Source organism: Salmo salar, chromosome 14 (assembly GCF_965601325.2).
Source record: "Salmo salar chromosome 14, fSalSal1, whole genome shotgun sequence".
NCBI lineage: Eukaryota > Metazoa > Chordata > Actinopteri > Salmoniformes > Salmonidae > Salmo > Salmo salar.
Window position 1 is genome coordinate 102973807 of NC_138304.1, and position 20916 is coordinate 102994722.

General features: G+C 42.7%; 1 protein-coding gene across 1 annotated transcript in view; it reads left to right on the plus strand.

The window, feature by feature from the left end:
- The window catches only part of LOC123726888 (CD276 antigen), a 49070-nt gene that overhangs the window by 957 nt on the left and 27197 nt on the right, over positions 1–20916 (plus strand). Inside the window, exon 2 of the mRNA XM_045695059.2 lies at positions 7353–7715. Within this exon, the coding sequence (XP_045551015.1) occupies positions 7353–7715 (363 nt within the window). The remainder of the gene's footprint in view (positions 1–7352; positions 7716–20916) is intronic.

The following is a 20916-nucleotide window of genomic DNA, read 5'->3' on the forward strand; positions in this document are numbered from 1 at the left end:
TCAGCGTTTATTATGATTTTAATGGCAAAGCAGAATAAAACAATCTGAGTATGAGTCAAACTACCAGCAGAGCCCCAAGTCCAATGGGTATATCCTCTGTCCTGTTGATGTTAATGTGTTGCTCTTCTACCGAGGTAAAGACAGTTTCAGGTTGGATATTCAACCAAGTCCAATGGGTATATCCTCTGTCCTGTTGATGTTAATGTGTTGCTCTTCTACCGAGGTAAAGACAGTTTCAGGTTGGATATTCAACCAAGTCCAATGGGTATATCCTCTGTCCTGTTGATGTTAATGTGTTGCTCTTCTACTGAGGTAAAGACAGTTTCAGGTTGGATATTCAACCAAGTCCAATGGGTATATCCTCTGTCCTGTTGATGTTAATGTGTTGCTCTTCTACCGAGGTAAAGACAGTTTCAGGTTGGATATTCAACCAAGTCCAATGGATATATCCTCTGTCCTGTTGATGTTAATGTGTTGCTCTTCTACCGAGGTAAAGACAGTTTCAGGTTGGATATTCAACCAAGTCCAATGGATATATCCTCTGTTCTGTTGATGTTAATGTGTTGCTCTTCTACCGAGGTAAAGACAGTTTCAGGTTGGATATTCAACCAAGTCCAATGGATATATCCTCTGTCCTGTTGATGTTAATGTGTTGCTCTTCTACCGAGGTAAAGACAGTTTCAGGTTGGATATTCAACCAAGTCCAATGGATATATCCTCTGTTCTGTTGATGTTAATGTGTTGCTCTTCTACCGAGGTAAAGACAGTTTCAGGTTGGATATTCAACCAAGTCCAATGGATATATCCTCTGTTCTGTTGATGTTAATGTGTTGCTCTTCTACCGAGGTAAAGACAGTTTCAGGTTGGATATTCAACCAAGTCCAATGGGTATATCCTCTGTCCTGTTGATGTTAATGTGTTGCTCTTCTACCGAGGTAAAGACAGTTTCAGGTTGGATATTCAACCAAGTCCAATGGATATATCCTCTGTCCTGTTGATGTTAATGTGTTGCTCTTCTACTGAGGTAAAGACAGTTTCAGGTTGGATATTCAACCAAGTCCAATGGGTATATCCTCTGTCCTGTTGATGTTAATGTGTTGCTCTTCTACCGAGGTAAAGACAGTTTCAGGTTGGATATTCAACCAAGTCCAATGGGTATATCCTCTGTCCTGTTGATGTTAATGTGTTGCTCTTCTACCGAGGTAAAGACAGTTTCAGGTTGGATATTCAACCAAGTCCAATGGATATATCCTCTGTCCTGTTGATGTTAATGTGTTGCTCTTCTACCGAGGTAAAGACAGTTTCAGGTTGGATATTCAACGGATATTCGCCAGTATTTTTTCTTACGTCCACCAACAGCCGTTAGGGACCGTCAACATAGTGATAAATCAATTTTTTTCAAATTTCAGTAGCTGTTTAACCATTACTCCTAAAACTTTCAAAACGGGTTGTAGCTAACCCGATGGCATAGACACATATTGCACACACTTTTTTTTGTCGATTTACATCTCGCACTATTTTAAATTAGTTATTTACATTTTATTTATTTACAATTTCAATAGCTCCTTGGTCATGTGATTTACTGACTTCAAACAAGGTTCAGAATGTCCACTCAGTGGGCCTACAAATCAAATCAAAATCAAATGTATTTATAAAGCCCTTCTTACATCAGCTGATATCTCAAAGTGCTGTACAGAAACCCAGCCTAAAACCCCAAACAGCAAGCAATGCAGGTGTAGAAGCACGGTGGCTAGGAAAAACTCCCTAGAAAGGCCAGAACCTAGGAAGAAACCTAGAGAGGAACCAAGCTATGAGGGGTGGCCAGTCCTCTTCTGGCTGTGCCGGGTGGAGATTATGACAGAACATGGCCAAGATGTTCAAATGTTCATAAATGACCAGCAGGGTCATATAATAATAATCACAGTGGTTGTCGAGGGTGCAACAGGTCAGCACCTCAGGAGTAAATGTCAGTTGGCTTTTCATAGCCGATCATTCAGAGTATCTCTACCGCTCCTGCTGTCTCTAGAGAGTTGAAAACTCTCTCTCCCTGTCTGGGACAGGTAGCACGTCCGCTGAACAGGTCAGGGTTCTATAGCTGCAGGCAGAACAGTTGAAACTGGAGCAGCAGCACGGCCAGGTGGACTGGGGACAGCAAGGAGTCCTAGGGCTTGGTCCTAGGGCTCATGTCCTCCAAGAGAGAGAAAGTAAGAAAGAATTAGAGAGAGCATACTTAAATTCACACAGGACACCGGATAAGACAATAGAAATACTCCAGATATAACAGACTGACCCTAGCCTCCCCGACACATAAACTACTGCAGCATAAATACTGTAGGCTGAGACATGAGGGGTCGGGAGACAATGTGGCCCCGTCCGACTATAACCCCAGACAGGGCCAAACAGGCAGGATATAACCCCACCCACTTTGCCAAAGCACAGCTCCGACACCACTAGAGGGATATCTTCAACCACCAACTTCAACCACCAACATAAGACAAGGCCGAATATAGCCCACCAAGATCTCCGCCCCAAGTGGGGGCGCCAACCCAGACAGGAAGATCATGTCAGTGACTCAACCCACTCAAGTGATGCACCCCTCCTAGGGACGGCATGGAAGAACACCAATAAGCCAGTGACTCAGCCCCTGTAATAGGGTTAGAGGCAGAGAATCCCAGTGGAGAGAGGGGAACTGGCCAGGCAGAGACAGCAAGGGCGGTTCGTTGCTCCAGTGCATTTCTGTTCACCTTCACACTCCTGGGCCAGACTACACTCAGTCATAAGACCTACTGAAGAGATGAGTATTCAATAAAGACTTAAAGGTTGAGACAGAGTCTGCGTCTCTCACATGGGTAGGCAGACCATTCCATAAAAATGGAGCTCTGTAGGAAGCCCTGCCTCCAGCTGTTTGCTACACATTGCACAGCCTTTAGTTTGCCCAGATTTTACATTCATTTTTCAAAATTTAACATTTCAATAGCTCCTTTTCAATTTCCTTTGTTAATATGGACTCTTTTGATCTAAATTGCTTTTGTTTTATAGATGAGTACTGAATTGCATGGCCTCTAAAGGCACATTTAAAAGTGTCCCATACAATAAAGGGATCTGCTGTACCTATGTTTTGTCTGAAAAAGTCAGTTATAAATTCTTCTGTCCTAGTTCTAAACAATTTATCATCTAGTAGGCTTTGATTACATTTCCAATATCCTAGCCAACATGGAAATTCTTTAAGAGTAATATATATGCCAATTATGTGATGATCCGACCGCATTCTGTCCCCTATCAACACTTTTTTAAACTTTTGGTGCCAGAGAAAATGGCATAAGAAAGTAGTATCGAATGAAGGCTCTCTCACGTCTTAGTAAGCAAATAAATGTTCCGCCAGAAACCGCCTAACCTGGTACAGATGGAAAACACTTACAAGTAGAGAGGATTGGAGTTCAGTCACTTTTTTTTAAACTTTTGGTGCCAGAGCAGAGAGAATGGCATAAGAAAGTAGTCAAGACGACTAGCTTGATTAAGCCTCCGCCATGTATGTCTCACTAGGTCAGGGTATTTAAGTCTCCATATATCCACTAATTCCAATATATCCATGACATTCATGATTTCCTTAACTGTCTGAGGGTGATAGTTTGTAGTGTGATTTCCTTTCCGGTCCATAGAGGTATTTAAGACCGTATTAAAATCTCCCACCATAATAATAGAGTCTAGTGTTTCTTGTAGAGTTGATAAATTCTTATATATATTTTCAAAGAAGCTTGTATCATCTTTATTTGGACCGTATAGGTTAATAAGCCATATCTGTTTATTGTCCAATAACATATTTAAAATAATCCATCTATCTTCATGATCTGTTTGGACAATTTGCACATTTGGATCAAAATTACTGTTAATTAAAACCATCACCCCTTTTGAATTTCTTTGCCCCATGGGAGAAATATATTTCACCCCCCCAGTCTTTTATCCACAAAACTTCATCTAAAATTGTTGAATGAGTTTCCTGTAAACAATAGATATTATATTCCTTCTCTTTTAGCCAGGTAAATACTGATCGTCTTTTCTTATTATCTGCTAGGCCATTACAATTGTAACTGGCTATGCTTAATTCACCACTTACCATAATGAGACACAACTTTCAATTCCATTTATCAAAATATATGCTTATAAACGTACCATTAAAAAGTAACATGATGATTGAGTGTCTATATAGCTGTACCATGATATTTGCATTGCTACTAAGTAAACCTCCAATTGGTCCCAACTATTCCACCCACTAAAAGCCTTCCTCATCCCTAGTTGGGTTGTCATCCCAATGCCCGGCAGACCACCCCCCGACCCCCCGTATCCCATAGCCCTGAACAGACTGGGATCCATCCTGGGAAAAGAGCACACAGTGCCATTTACAGAACAGAAGTAGATCAACCTCCGTATGCATTTCCATCGCCCTCATCTCGATTTGTATTATATATAGCCATCAAAAAATATATATATTTTAAAAATCCTGTTTCTTATTTTCCATAATTAGCTATTAATATTTGTAGTAATGTAGGCAATTTATGCAAAGGATTTTACCTCTCACCAGTCTCGCCATTACCAAAATTACATTATTGCATGCAATTATTATATTAGCAAACAATTATTGTTTATCATCCTATATTGTCCCTAATATATTTTACTCCCTCGCAATAGTTGTGGGATACGCACATACACCCACACACTCATACACCCACACACTCAACCCTTTCCCCCCACACAACCATAGGCTCACATTCTCAACCCTTCCCCCCACACACTCATACACACACACACTCAACTCTTTCCCCCCACACAACCATAGGCTCACATTCTCAACAGTTGCACCATCCCAGAGCCCAACTCAAGAAAGGTCTTGATTTATAAATGCATATACAGTTGCAGCTGTATAAGAAGGCCTTCAAGACCGTGCAAAAAAAATGGGCAGAAATGAAGAGATTTTATTAACCATTGTCACATCCTAGATGATGGAGCTCAAATGTACCCCTTTCCCCTGAAACACCTACAACACGGTCCTCTGTATTCACCATTTTTCCCAAGCAAACTAACTTGCCTAGTTAAATAAAGGTTCCATATAGAAGATAAAAAAGGCCTTTGATACTGGGTAGGGAGCGATGTGTTTTCTGTTTGTCAGACATACTCTATTTGATTGTTTTGTTGAAAACACAAACCATAATGAAGCACCAGAAGTCGGTAATCGTTATGCAGTTATGCGTTGCTTTCTGGTTATGTGTGGTGCATTGGGACAGAAACCTGTTGGTGGAAAATCATTGCATATAAAATTATTTTATACAGTATAAATATAAATGTTGAAAATCTTATTTCCATTTAGCTGATGATTGTCTGCGTCCGGCTCTGATCTCTTTAATGAAACAGGCAGGGAGAGTGAGCTTGTCCGTCGTGCTTCGGCGAACCTTCAAACTTCTGGCCGTGCTTCGCTGCGCTACAGCCATTTGTGGTAGTAATCATTCTTTTTGAGTAAATAATAGGATTGGGGAGGGTGTTCAAATGTTTTTACAGGACAAGGAAAGGGTCATGTGAAAATATTTTGGCCAAAGTGAGTACATGTATTTTATGGGATACCTCCAGTTGGACCAGCTCCAGTAAATGTTGAACTGTCCAAAACCACTCTTACATTCATAGACAAAGCAATGGAAGCAATGTTTTTTTAAACTATACAATGTTTATTTACTATTAAAAGTAATACAAGTTAATATTTTGGACTGTGATGTCGTACGCTAAGACAGTTGAACTAAGCTCATGAGGCTTTTAATATATTCTTCAAGAATCAATGATGATATATCATTCATTTAAAAGTACAGGAATTGGATGTAGAAATCTCAGATTGCCCCTTTAACCCTTGCCGTTTAGCATAAGGAATTTTAGTGCTATCTAATGTACTGTATCTTCTTCCTACATTAGACCTCCACACTGACCATGGATTAGAGCAGGTTGTTAATAACTGAGTGAAGGAAAAAAGGAAACCGCACACTGTTCTTGATAGTATCACTGATATTTAATAAGCTTGCGTATCGGCCTAACGGCCTTCGTCAGAGCTTTTGTGAATTTTCGGAAAACAGCACCTCTATGTAAACCTAGCCCCACCCACATCCGTTCCACGTATGGAAAGGGGTTGGAGGCAAAGGAAAAATAAATAAGTGCTACCAAACATAACAATATGCATTTCACAAATATTACAAAAGTGTATAGACAAGACGTACCGAACACGTCCATAAAATCACAACGAGGACATAGCAAGTTTTCATTAATCATTGGGTACATCATACGAAAAAACAAAGTAATCTTAAATAGGAACATATTTTAAATTATTTACATTATTAAATGTCCATGTGGGCTCTGCTATGTCGGTAAAACCTCCCGCTCTCTCAAACAGAGAATTAGTGAACATAAAAGTTCAATCAGGAGAAACGACAGGGATTATCCAGTCGCAGTACATTTTAATGACCTAAAGCATGACATTTCTACCTTTAGATTTTGTGGTATAGAGAAAGTCAAGATATCAGACAGGGAGGTGATATTAATAATACTCTGAGCAAAAGAGAATGTTTTTGGATTTTCACCCTCCAGACATTATTTCCTAAAGGACTTAATGATGAAATGCCTATGTATGTTATGTTGTGAATTTAAAATATGTTCCTATTTAAGATTACTTTGTTTTTTCGTATGATGTACCCAATGATTAATGAAAACTTGCTATGTCCTCGTTGTGATTTTATGGACGTGTTCGGTACGTTTTGTCTATACACTTTTGTAATATTTGTGAAATGCATATTGTTATGTTTGGTAGCACTTATTTATTTTTCCTTTGCCTCCAACCCCTTTCCATACGTGGAACGGATGTGGGTGGGGCTAGGTTTACATAGAGGTGCTGTTTTCCGAAAATTCACAAAAGCTCTGACGAAGGCCGTTAGGCCGATACGTAAGCTTATTAAATATCAGTGATACTATCAAGAACAGTGTGCGGTTTCCTTTTTTCATTCATCCTGTTTCAACTGTTGCCATGCACCTGTAACAAGATTGCTCAGATGTGCGAGTGCCTTTTGAATCTTGTTAATAACTGAGTGAAATTGAAGATGTGTGCATTTATGGACATGATTTATGTGCATTGTGGAGCGGAGCCTACGGCTATGGAAGCAAAGTGTACTGATGGGAAATCCAGCTCCTCTGCTTTACAAACCAGCACACACTACCGCATCTATCCCCTTTGTTATAAGTTAATATCTTTCTAACCCTTTTGTCCCTACCATGACACACACACACACCCAGACACACAAACTCAAGTCTCTCCCTTGTTCCCCCAGATGCCTTCGAAGTACAGGCGCCCCAGCCCAGAGTGGTAGCCGTCTATGACCAACCGGCTGTTTTGGGCTGTGTGTTCCCCCCTAGTCTTGACTCTGGTGCCCCCCTGGAAGAGGGTCTCGTGGTGACATGGCAGAGGGTAGAAGATTCGCGGGTGGTCCACAGTTTCTACTACGGAACAGACCAACTGGCACGCCAGAGCGGGGAGTACCACAACCGCACTGGACTGTTCCATTCCCAGCTCCCTGGGGGAAACGCATCCCTCAGGTTGGAGAGTGTAGGTCCAGGGGATCAGGGAAGATATCTCTGTTCGGTTAATAACATGAAGGGGACAGGAAAGGCTGAGGTCCAGCTCAAATACGCAGGTAGGTTTGCTTTTCTTCTCTCTACTCTATTCCCCCTACTTCTCCTGATGTCTTTTGTTCAATTATCTTTCCTCATTTAGGTGTCGCCTATCTTCCCCATTATCCCCTGGGTATTTCTATCTGTGTTCTCTGTTTGTGTGTTGCCAGTTCGTCTTGTCTTGTCAGGTCTTACCAGCGTGTTTTCCCGTCTCCCTGCTTTCTCAAGTTCTGTTTCATAGTTTCCCCGGTTCTGACCATTCTGCATGCCCTGACCCCGAGCCTGCCTACCATTCTGTACCTGCCTGACTCTGACCCGTTTCTGAACCTCTGCCTGTCCTGACCCCAGCCTGCCTGCTGTTCTGTACCTTATTGACTCTGCCCTGGATTACGGACCTCTGCCTGCCTTTGGCCTGTCTTTTGCCTGCCCCCTGTTTGGGTCAATAAACATCTGTGACTCTAGCTGTCTGCATCTGGCCCTTATTCTGAGTTCTTATAGTACGAACTGGCCATGACTAACCCAGCAGACTCAGACCAGCTCCACAATGCTATCTCCCTGCAAGGAGCCACCATTGGAAGACACAAGGAGTTACTGCAATGTCTTATGAAGGGACTCCATACCCTGGCAGAATGCCATGACCAGGCATTTGACGCATTGCTGGAGCAATTCTGCAGATTCCCTATTGGGCAGCGGGTCACACCAGTAATCTCTCAGCCTACCCCATTGTCCTGAGAACCCCGCTTACCTCCTCCTGAGCGCTACGCTGGAGATTCTGGAACTTGCCTGGCTTTTCTCTCCCAGTGCTCCCTCATTTTCCAGCTGCAGCCTTCTTCGTTCCCCACTGACCGCTCGAGGATAGCGTACATCATAACGCTGATGACTGGGAGGGCACTCGCCTGGGCTACGGTGGTGTGGGAGCAACACTCCACCATCTGCCTCAGTCTGGAGGAGTTCATAGCGGAGGTTCGGAAGGTGTTTGATTCTCCGTTGTCCGGGAGAGAGGCTGCTCATGAGTTGCTCCAGCTATGTCAAGACTACACAGTGGATTTTCGCAGGTTGTTGGCTGAGAGTGCCTGTAACCCGGAAGCATTGTTTGACATGTTCCTTCACAGAGTATCGGAGGTGATTAAAGATGAGTTCGCAGCCCAGGAGCTGCCCATGGACCTTGACTCCCTCATTGCCTTGACCATCCGGATCGATTGGCGACTTTGAGAACGTAGGAGGGAAAGGGAATCTGTACTCTGTCGCCCAGGTTCGCACTCGATTCACCCCTCGTCTTTGAAGAATCCCGATGACGCCCGAAGTTTACATGTCCAAGTTCCTGCCACCCAGGCTCTCGTCAGACCCTGGCCTTTGTGTGACAACGCTTTTGGTGGCCTACCTTGGCTCCTGACGTTTCTGCGTTCGTCGCCTCATGCATGATCTGTGTGCAGAACAAGACTAACCGGCAAGCTCCTGCTGGTCTCCTTCAACCCCTGCCTGTTCCTCACCGTCCCTGGTCTCACATATCCCTGGACTTTGTCACGGGTCTCCCCCCGCCATCCTGACAGTAGTGGACCGGTTTTCCAAAGCCGCCTACTTCATTCCTCTCCCCAAGCTACCCTCTGCCAAAGAAACGGTCCAGCTCATGGTGCAGCACGTCTTGCGGATCCATGGACTCCCAGTGGACATGGTCTCCGACCGGGGTCCTCAGTTCTCGTCCCGGTTCTGGAAGGCGTTCCGCATACTCAGTAGGTCGTCGGCCAGTCTGTCCTCCGGGTTCAACACCCAGTCCAATGGCCAGTCGGAGCGAGCCAACCAAGACCTGGAGACGACTCTTCGCTGCCTGGTCTCCGCCAACCCCACCACATGGAGCCAGCAACTAGTGTGGGTTGAATATGTCCGCAACACCCTTCCTTGCTCTGCCACAGGTCTCTTGCCCTTTGAGTGTTCCCTGGGTTATCAGCCCCCGCTCTTCCCAGAGCAAGAGGTCGGCACACCCTCGGTCCAGATGATTGTCCGCCCCTGTCGTTGTACCTGGACCATAGCCCGGTCGGCTCTTCTCAAGACCACCTCCAAGTATCGATGACAAGCGGACCGCCACCGGATCCCGGCTCCCGGGTATCGTTTCGGGCAGAGGGTACAGCTGTCCACTCAAGATCTGCTCCACCGGGTGGATCCCAGCAAACTTTCCCCCCGGTTTATCGGCCCTTTCCCCATCTCCAAGATCATTAGCCCCTCTGCTGTTGGTCTTCTGTTGCCCCATACCCTCTGTATACATCACACTTTTCATGTGTTTAGGATCAAAACCATGTGTCACAGCTCTTTGTCTTGTGTTTCCAATGTTGCCACCTTTTTTGCAGTATTACTTAAGTGCATTATTGAAAACAGGAAGCATCTTTTGTCATATTTTTATTCTCTACAGGCTTCCTTCTTTTCCCTCTGTCATTTACGTTAGTATTGTGGAGTAATTACAATGCTGTTGATCCATCCTCAGTTTTCCCCTGTCAAAGCCATTAAACTTTGTAACTATTTTAAAGTCACCATTTTCCTCATGGTAAAAATCATGAGTGGTTTCCTACCTCTCCTGCAACTGAGTTAATAACCTCTTACATGTAGACGTTCCGCTAGCGGAACACCTGCTCCAATATCCAATGATGGGCGTGGCGCGAAATACAAAGTCCTCGAAATTCCGAAAACTTCAATTTTTCAAACATATGACTATTTTACACCATTTTAAAGACAAGACTCTCCTTTATCTAACCACACTGTCCGATTTCAAAAAGGCTTTACAGCGAAAGCAAAACATTAGATTATGTCAGCAGAGTACCCAGCCAGAAATAATCAGACACCCATTTTTCAAGTTAACATATAATGTCACAAAAAACAAAACCACAGCTAAATGCAGCACTAACCTTTGATGATCTTCATCAGATGACACTCCTAGGACATTATGTTATACAATACATGCATGTTTTGTTCAATCAAGTTCATATTTATATCAAAAAACAGCTTTTTACATTAGCATGTGATGTTCAGAACTAGCATTCCCACCGAACACTTCCGGTGAATTTACTAAATTACTCACGATAAACGTTCACAAAAAACATAACAATTATTTTAAGAATTATAGATACAGAACTCCTTTATGCAATCGCGGTGTCCGATTTTAAAATAGCTTTTCGGTGAAAGCACATTTTGCAATATTCTGAGTAGATAGCCCGGCATCACGAGCTAGCTATTTAGACACCCACCAAGTTTGGCCCTCACCAAACTCAGATTTACTATAAGAAAAATTGGATTATCTTTGCTGTTCTTCGTCAGAATGCACTCCCAGGATTCTAGTTCAATAACAAATGTTGGTTTGGTTCCAAATAATCCATAGTTATATCCAAATAGCGGCGTTTTGTTCGTGCGTTCAAGACACTATCCGAAGGGCAAAGAAGGGTGACGCGCCCGGCGCGTTTCGTGACCAAAAATTTCAAAATATTCCATTACCGTACTTCGAAGCATGTCAAACGCTGTTTAAAATCAATTTTTATGCTATTTTTCTCGTAAAAAAGTGTTAATATTCCGACCGGGAAACCCTGTTTTCGTTCAAAGACGAAAAAATAAAAAAATGGAGTCGCCTCGTACACGCGCCCCCAGTCTCATTGTTCTCAGATCGACCACTATCCAAATGCGCTACTGTTTTTCAGCCATGGCCTGCAAAGTCATCATTCGTCCTGGCGCCTTCTGAGAGCCCATGGGAGCGTTAGAAAATGTCACATTACAGCAGAGATCCCCTGTTTTGGATAGAGATGATCAAGAAGGCCAAGAAATAGTCAGAGATGGCGCTTCCTGTTTGGAATCTTCTCAGGTTTTGGCCTGCCAAATGAGTTCTGTTATACTCACAGACACCATTCAAACAGTTTTAGAAACTTTGGAGTGTTTTCTATCCAAAGCTAATAATTATATGCATATTCTAGTTTCTGGGCAGGAGTAATAATCAGATTAAATCGGTACGTTTTTTATCCGGCCGTGAAAATACTGCCCCCTATCCATAACAAGTTAACAAGGACGCCTGTATCTTCGTAGTGACTGGGTGTCTTGATACACCATCCAAAGTGGAATTAATAACTTCACCATCCTCAAAGGGATATTCAATCTCATCTTTAAATAGGTGCCCTTTTTTGCAAGGCATTGGAAATCCTCCCTGTGGGTTGAATCTTTGTTTGAAATTCACTGTTCGACTGAGGGACCTTAGGGAAAACCTCGCTGGTCTTTGTGGTTGAATCTGTGTTTGAAATTCACTGCTCGACTGAGGGACCTAACAATTATCTGTATGTGAGGGGTACAGAAGTAAGGTGGTCATTTAAAAATTATGTTAAACTCTATTATTGCACATAGAGTGAGTCCATGCAACTTATTACGTGACTAATGAAGCACATTTCTACTCCTGAACTTATTTCAGTACAGATGCATCAAAGCTGTGACCGAGAGACTGAAAAACAACTTCTATCTCAAGGGCGTCAGACCTTGAGATAGTCACAACTAGCAGGCCTCTGACCAATACCCTGCCCTGAACTTTAGTCACTGTTACTAGACGGCTACCACCTGGTTACTCAACCCTGCACATTAGAGACTGCTGCCTACAGACAAGGAACACTGGTCACTTTAATAATGTTTACATACTGTTTTACTAATTTCATGTAAACTCAGAAAAAATAAACATCCCTTTTTCAGGACCCTGTCTTTCAAGGATAATTTGTAAAAATCCAAATAACTTCACAGAGCTTCATTGTAAAGGGTTTAAACGCTTGTTTCCCATGCTTGTTCAATGAACCATAAACAATTAATGAACATGCAGCTGTGGTACGGTCATTATTTTTTATTTTTTATTTTACCTTTATTTATACAGGTTTATTCTCATTGAGATAAATATCTCTTTTCCAAGAGAGACCTGATCCAATAGCAGCAAGGGGAACAACGTTTCAGACAAACCAAATGTCATACACTAACACAACATTAAACAAAACTATAAACATATTACATTTAAAAACACAAACATCTTGACTAAAATCAGCTGGCCTAAAAATGATAACACTCTTCTATAATATATACATCCATCAAGTGTTTAAACTCCACCAACTAAACTATTTCTACCATGACCTGTTCTAATTCTTGATACTGTTAGAAGCACATCAGAATGGGACCGTAATTGATATTTATTTACTGACCTGACTAAAAAAGTACAGAAATAAAATGGCATTTTACCCAATATGGCCTTATAAATCAGTGTATACCAGTGTTTAAGCCTACGCAAGGTAAATGACGACCAGCCAACAGCGCTGTAGAGATCACAATGATATGTTAGACGTTTCTGATTTGTAATGAACCTGAGGGCTGCATGATATACTGAATCAAATGCTCTCAGGGAAGTGGCTGAGGCCTGCATATATATAACATCACTAAAATCTAAAACCGACAGTAATCGTACCAGCTCCTTCCTGGCCTCAAAAGAAAAACAAGCCTTATGCCGGTAATAAAATCCTATTTTCAGCTTGAGATCCTTATCAAGTTCTCTACATGAACAGTGAAGCTCAGCTTATCAACAACCCACACACCCAAATATTTGTACACTTTAACTTGCTCTATATTATGTCCAGCCAATGTAGCAATGACATGATTTGTAACATGCCTGGCATTTGAAATGCCTGGCATTTTGTTTTACTCTAATTTAGAATCAGCTTTAAATCATACAGATTCTGTTGTATGATGTTAAATGCTCTTTGGGCATTTTCAAAAGCTAATGATAAACTACAACCACTTGAATAAAGAACAGTATCATCTGCATAAAAATGAACATCCGTTTGTTTCAATAAGATCCCCAATGTTGTTGATATACAAAATGAACAACAGCGGGCCCAAAATAGAACCTTGCGGAACACCTGAGCTATGGACTCAGATTTGCAACCATCCGCCATTACACATTAAGACACTAACAGCTTACAGACGGTAGGCAATTAAGGTCACAGTTATGAAAACTTAGGTCACTAAAGAGGCCTTTCTGCTGACTCTGAGAAACACCAAAAGAAAGATGCCCAAGGTCCCTGCTCATCTGTGTGAACATACCTTAGGCATGCTGCAAGGAGGCATGAGGACTGCAGATCAAATCAATCAAATCAAATTTATTTTTATATAGCCCTTCGTACATCAGCTGATATTCTCAAAGTGCTGTACAGAAACCCAGCCTAAAACCCCAAACAGCAAGCAAAGCATGTGAAAGAAGCACAGTGGCTAGGAAAAACTCCCTAGGAAAAACTCCCTAGAAAGGCCAAAAACCTAGGAAGAAACCTAGAGAGGAACCAGGCTATGAGGGGTGGCCAGTCCTCTTCTGGCTGTGCAGGGTGGATATTATAACAGAACATGGTCAAAATGTTAAAATGTTAAAATGTTCATAAATGGCCAGCATGGTCAAATAATAATAATCATAGTAGTTGTCGAGGGTGCAACAAGCACGTCCGGTGAACAGGTCAGGGTTCCATAGCCGCAGGCAGAACAGTTGAAACTGGAGCAGCAGCACGGCCAGGTGGACTGGGGACAGCAAGGAGTCATCATACCAGGTAGTCCTGAGGCATGGTCCTAGGGCTCAGGTCCTCCGAGAGAAAGACAGAAAGAGAGAAAGAGAGAATTAGAGAGAGCATATTTAAATACACACAGGACACCGGATAAGACAAGAGAAATACTCCAGATGTAACAGACTGACCCTAGCCCCCCGACACATAAACTACTGCAGCATAAATACTGGAGGCTGAGACAGGAGGGATCAGAAGACACTGTGGCCCCATCCGATGATACCCCCGGACAGGGCCAAACAGGCAGGATATAACCCCACCCACTTTGCCAAAGCACAGCCCCCACACCACTAGAGGGATGTCTCCAACCACCAACTTACCGTCCTAAGACAAGGCCGAGTATAGCCCACAACGATCTCCGCCATGGCACAACCCAAGGGGGGGGGGGGGGGGGGGGGGGGGGGGGGCGCCAACCCAGACAGGAAGACCACGTCAGTGACTCAACCCACTCAAGTGACGCACCCCTCCCATGGACGGCATGGAAGAACACCAGTAGGCCAGTGACTCAGCCTCTGTAAAAGGGTTAGAGGCAGAGAATCCCAGTGGAAAGAGGGGAACCGGCAAGGCAGAGACAGCAAGGGCGGTTCGTTGCTCCAGCCTTTCCGTTCACCTTCACACTCCTGGGCCAGACTATACTTAATCATAGGACCTACTGAAGAGATAAGTCTTCAGTAAAGACTTAAAGGTTGAGACTGAGTCTGCGTCTCTCACATTGGTAGGCAGACCATTCCATAAAAATGGAGCTCTATAGGAGAAAGCCCTACCTCCAGCCGTTTGCTTAGAAATTCTAGGGACAATTAGGAGGCCTGCGTCTTGTGACCGTAGCGTACGTGTAGGTATGTACGGCAGGACCAAATCGGAAAGATAGGTAGGAGCAAGCCCATGTAATGCTTTGTAGGTTAGCAGTAAAACCTTGAAATCAGCCCTTGCCTTAACAGGAAGCCAGTGTAGGGAGGCTAACACTGGAGTAATATGATCAAATTTTTTGGTTCTAGTCAGGATTCTAGCAGATGTGGCCAGGGCAATAAATTACAATGTCCGTACTGTAAGATGCCTAAGACAGCGCTACAGGGAGAAAGGATGTACAGCTGATCATCCTCACAGTGGCAGGCCACGTGTAACAACACCTGCACAGGATCGGTACATCCGAACATCACACCTGTGGGACAGGTACAGGATGGCAACAACAACTGCCCGAGTTACACCAGGAATGCACAATCCCTCCATCAGTGCTCAGACTGTCCGCAATCTGCTGAGAGAGGCTGGACTGCGGGCTTGTAGGCCTGTTGTAAGGCATGTCCTCACCAGACATCACCAGCAACAACGTCGCCTATGGGCACAAACCCACCGTCGCTGGACCAGACAGGACTGGCAAAAAGTGCTCTTCACTGACGAGTCGCGGTTTTGTCTCACCAGGGGTGATGGTTGGATTTGCGTTTATCGTCAAAGCAATGAACGTTACACTGAGGCCTGTACTCTGGAGCGGGATCGATTTGGAGGTGGAGGGTCCATCATGGTCTGGGGCAGTGTGTCACAGCATCATTGGACTGAGCTTGTTGTCATTGCAGGCAATCTCAACGCTGTGCGTTACAGGGAAGACATCCTCCTCCCTCATGTGGTACCCTTCCTGCAGGCTCATCCTGACATGACCCTCCAGCATGACAATTCCACCAGCCATACTGCTCGTTCTGTGCATGATTTCCTGCAAGACAGGAATGTCAGGGTTCTACATGGCCAGCGAAGAGCCCGGATCTCGATCCCATTGAGCCCATCTGGGACCTGTTGGATCGGAGGGTGAGGGCTAGGGCCATTCCCCCCAGAAATGTCAGGGAATTTGCAGGTGCCTTGGTGGAAGAGTGGGGTGACATCTCAAAGCAAGAACTGGCAAATCTGGTGCAGTTCATGAGGAGGAGATGCACTGCAGTACTTAATGCAGCTGGTGGCCACACCAGATACTGACTGTTACTTTTGATTTTGACCCCCCCTTTGTTCAGGGACACATTATTCCATTTATGTTAGTCACATGTCTGTGGAACTTGTTCAGTTTATGTCTCAGTTGTTGAATCTTGTAACGTTCATAGAAATATTTACACATGTTAAGTTTGCTGAAAATAAACGCAGTGGACAGTTAGAGGACTGAGTTTATATAGTGTATTCTAGTCAAGGCCATCCTATTCAACTATTGCTGTAAATGTACTATTCTATCCTACATATTCTTCAGATATGCTACATATCAAGATATGCTACATAGCAAGTCTTTTCATCTTATTGGTGTCCTTTAGTAGTGGTTTTCTTTGCAGAAATTTGACCATGAAGGCCTGATTCACGCAGTCTCCTCTGAACAGTTGATGTTGAGATGTGTCTGTTACTTGAACTCTGTGAAGCATTTTTTTGGGCTGCAATCTTAGGTGCAGTTAACTCTAATGAATGTATCCTCTGCAGCAGAGGATATCTCTGGGTCTTCCTTTCCTTTGGTGGTCCTCTTGAGAGCCAGTTTCATCACAGCGCGTGATGGTTTTTGCGACTGCACTTGAAGAAACTTGACATTTTACGGATTGACTGTCATTTCTCTTTGCTTATTTGAGCTTTTCTTGCCATAACATGGACTTGGTCTTTTACCAAATAGGGCTATCTTCTGTATACCACACCTACCTGGTCACAGCACAACTGATTGGCTCAAACACATTAAGAAGGAAAGACATTCCACTAATTTACTTTTAACAAGGCACACCTGTTTATTGAAATTCATTCCAGGTGACTACCTCATGAAGCTGGTTGAGAGAATGCCAAAGCTGCCATCAAGGCAAAGGGTGGCTTCTTTGAAGTATCTCAAATATAAAATATGTTTTGATTTGTTTAACCTGTCTGGGATAGGGGGCAGTATTTTCACGGCCGGATAAAAAAAACGTACCCAATTTAAACTGGTTACTACTCTTGAGAATATGCATATTATTAGTAGATTTGGATAGAAAACGCTCTAAAGTTTCTAAAACTGTTTGAATGGTGTCTGTGAGTATAACAGAACTCATACGGCAGGCAAAAACCTGAGAAGATTCCAAGCAGGAAGTGGCCTGTCTGACAATTTGTAGTTCTTCTGTTGCATCTCTATCGAAATTACAGTATCTGTGCTGTTACGTGACACTTTCTAAGGCTTCCATTGGCTCTCTAAAGCCTTCAGAAACCGGAATGACGCGTCTCCTGTCTCTGGGCAGATAACAGCAGCATAGTTTGTCAGTGGACTGCCTGGTGACAGAGAGACTGGAGATGCGCATTCACGAGACCTCAAACATTTTTTATTTCCCTCTTTGAATGAATACAACATTGTCCGGTTGGAATATTATCGCTATTTTACGAGAAAAATAGCATAAAAATTGATTTTAAACAGCGTTTGACATGCTTCTAAGTACGGTAATGGAACATTTTGAATTTTTTTTGTCACGAAATATGCTCGCGCGTTACCCTTTGGATAGTGACCTGAACGGACGAACAAAACGGAGGTATTTGGATATAACTATGGATTATTTGGAACCAAAACAACATTTGTTGTTGAAGTAGAAGTCCTGGCAGTGCATTCTGACGAAGAACAGCAAAGGTAATACAATTTTTCTAATAGTAATTCTGAGTTTAGTGAGCCCCGAAGTTGGCGGGTGTCTGAATAGCTAGCCTGTGATGGCCGAGCAATGTACTCAGAATATTGCAAAATGTGCTTTCGCCGAAAAGCTATTTTAAAATCTGACATAGCGATTGCATAAAAGAGTTCTGTATCTATAATTCTTAAGATAATTGTTATGTATTTTGTAAACGTTTATGATGAGTAATTTAGTAAATTCACCGGACGTTTTCGGTGGGTATACTAGTTCTGAACATCACATGCTAATGTAAAAAGCTGTTTTTTGATATAAATATGAACTTGATTGAACAAAACATGCATGTATTGTATAACATAATGTCCTAGGAGTGTCATCTGATGAAGATCATCAAAGGTTAGTGCTGCATTTAGCTGTGGTTTGGGTTTTTGTGACATATATGCTTGTTTTGAAAATAGCTGTGTGATTATTTTTTGCTGGGTACTGACATAATCTAATGTTTTGCTTTCGCTGTAAAGCCTTTTTGAAATTGGACAATGTGGTTGGATTAACGAGAGTCTTATCTTTCAAATGGTGTAAAATAGTCATATGTTTGAGAAATTGAAGTTATAGCATTTTTAAGGTTTTTGTATTTCGCGCCACGCTCTACCATTGGATATTGGTGAGGCATTCCGCTCGCGGAACATCTAGATGCGAGAGGTTAACACTTTTTTGGTTACTACATGATTCCATATGTGTTATTTCATAGTTTTGATGTCTTCACTATTATTCTGCAATTTACAAAATAGTAAAAATAAAGAAAAACCCTTGAATGAGTAGGTGTGTCCAAACGTTTGAGTGGTACTGTATATACAGAGAAAGAGAGAGAGAAGGAGAGAGAGAAGGAGAGAGAAAGAGAGGGAGAAAGAGGGGGAAAGAGAGAGAGAAAGAGAGAGAGAAAGAGAGAGGGAGAGAGAGAGAGAGAAAGAGAGAGAGAGAAAGAGAGAGAGAGAAAGAGAGGGAGAAAGAGAGAGAGAGAGAGAGAGAGAGAGAAAGAGAGAGAGAGAAAGAGAGAGAGAGAAAGAGAGGGAGAAAGAGAGAGAGAGAGAAAGAGAGAGAGAGCGATACTTTTTTGTATGGTGTATGTGGACAACCCTTCCAATTAGTGGTTTCTGCCACATCTGTTGCTGACAGGTGTATAAAATCAACCACACATTTATGCAATCTACATAGATAAACATAGGCAGTAGAATGGCCCTGAAGAACTCACTGACTTTCAACGTGGCACCGTCATAGGATGCCAAATTTCCAACAAGTCAGTTCGTCCTATGTCTGCCCTGCTAGAGCTGCCCCAGTCAACTGTAATTGCTGTTATTGGGAAGTGGAAATGTCTAGGATCAACAATGGCTCAGCCGTGAAGTGGTAGGTGTCACGTCCTGACCAGTAAAAGAGGTTATTTGTTATTGTAGTTTGGTCAGGATGTGGCAGGGGTGTGTTTGTTTTGTGTTGTTTGGGTTTTTGGGTTGTGTTCTATGTTTTGTATTTCTATGTCCTATTTTCTCGTTTTTCTATTTCTATGTCTAGTTTATTGTTTTGACCTTCAATTGGAGGCAGCTGTTCCTCGTTGCCTCTAATTGAAGGTCCTATTTAGTAGGGGTGTTTTTTCTATGGGATTTGTGGGTAGTTGTTTCCTGTTTAGTGTTTGTTGCACCTGACAAGACTGTTTTCGTCGTTCTTTTTGTTCCGTGTCCATTTTTGTTTATTAAAGAAGATAATGAGCATTCACATTCCCGCTGCGTTTTGGTCCAATTCATACGACACCCATGACAGAAGGCCACACAAGTTCACAGAACGGGACCGCCGAGTGCTGAAGCGTGTAATAATCATCAGTCCTCGGTTGTAACACTCACTACCAAGTTCCAAACTGCCTATGCAAGCAATGACAACACAATAACTATACAATGACATTCTAGACAATTCTTTGTTTCTAACTTTGTTGCAACAGTTTAGGGAAGGCCCTTTCCTGTTCCAACATGAGAATGCTCCTAAGCACAAAGCGAGGTCTATACAGAAATGGTTTGTCGAGATCAGTGTGGAAGAACTTGACTGGCTTGCACAGAGCCCTGACCTCAACCCCATCAAACACCTTTGGGATGAATTGGATCACCGACTGTAAGCCAAGCCTAATCGCCCAACATCCGTGGCTAAGCACACTGTTCAATTATATTCTTCTTACTATAAAATCATATAAAATAAAATTATAGCACGGGACTCATATTCTGTTCTTCTGAAATACATTTTCTTCATATCATAATGTTTCTTTAGACCTGACACAAATGAATTATGGATTTATTGTGATGGTGTATAATTCAATTGAGGTATTAGACTTTTTTATGTATCTGTTCCAAAGTCACGCATCAGCTGCTTGTATGTGTGGAGGCCAGGAGATGCTAAATGTGTTTGTTAATTAACGGTCAATTACCGTGAGACCGGCAGTCATTTGCCTGACAATAACCGGCTGACAAAATGCCACAGCTCTACCCTGACCTAGATTCATTTTTGCCTTTTAAAGCAGACAGGGCTGACCTGAATTGACTCCCTCTATTTTACTGTAAAAGTAAACCAGGAAGGGTCTGGCCCTTTTTGGCTTCAACTCATTTCCTGTTTTAGTGGTATTACTACACAGGACTAGATCCCGTAAAGAAGTGTGAATATTAGTCGGGGAAAATACCAAGTCATCTCTGTGGCTGTGAAAATACATTCTTTAGATTACCTGGAAAGATGACGGTGTTTGAAAAAATAATATACGATAGCCTCGTCCTGACTAAGAATAACAAGTTCCGGATAAAACATTCACGTCATTTTGGTCTGGAATTTTCCCCAACTCACTGGCTACAAACGGCACCATATTGCTTATCCAGTCTACTACTTTATACCAGGGTCCACTGAGCTACATTACCGAGCTACATATCCCCTTCAACCTCTCTTTATCCGTTTATTTTCTTTAACTCTCTCTCTCTCTGTCTCTCTCTCTCTGTCTCTCTCTGTCTCTCTCTCTGTCT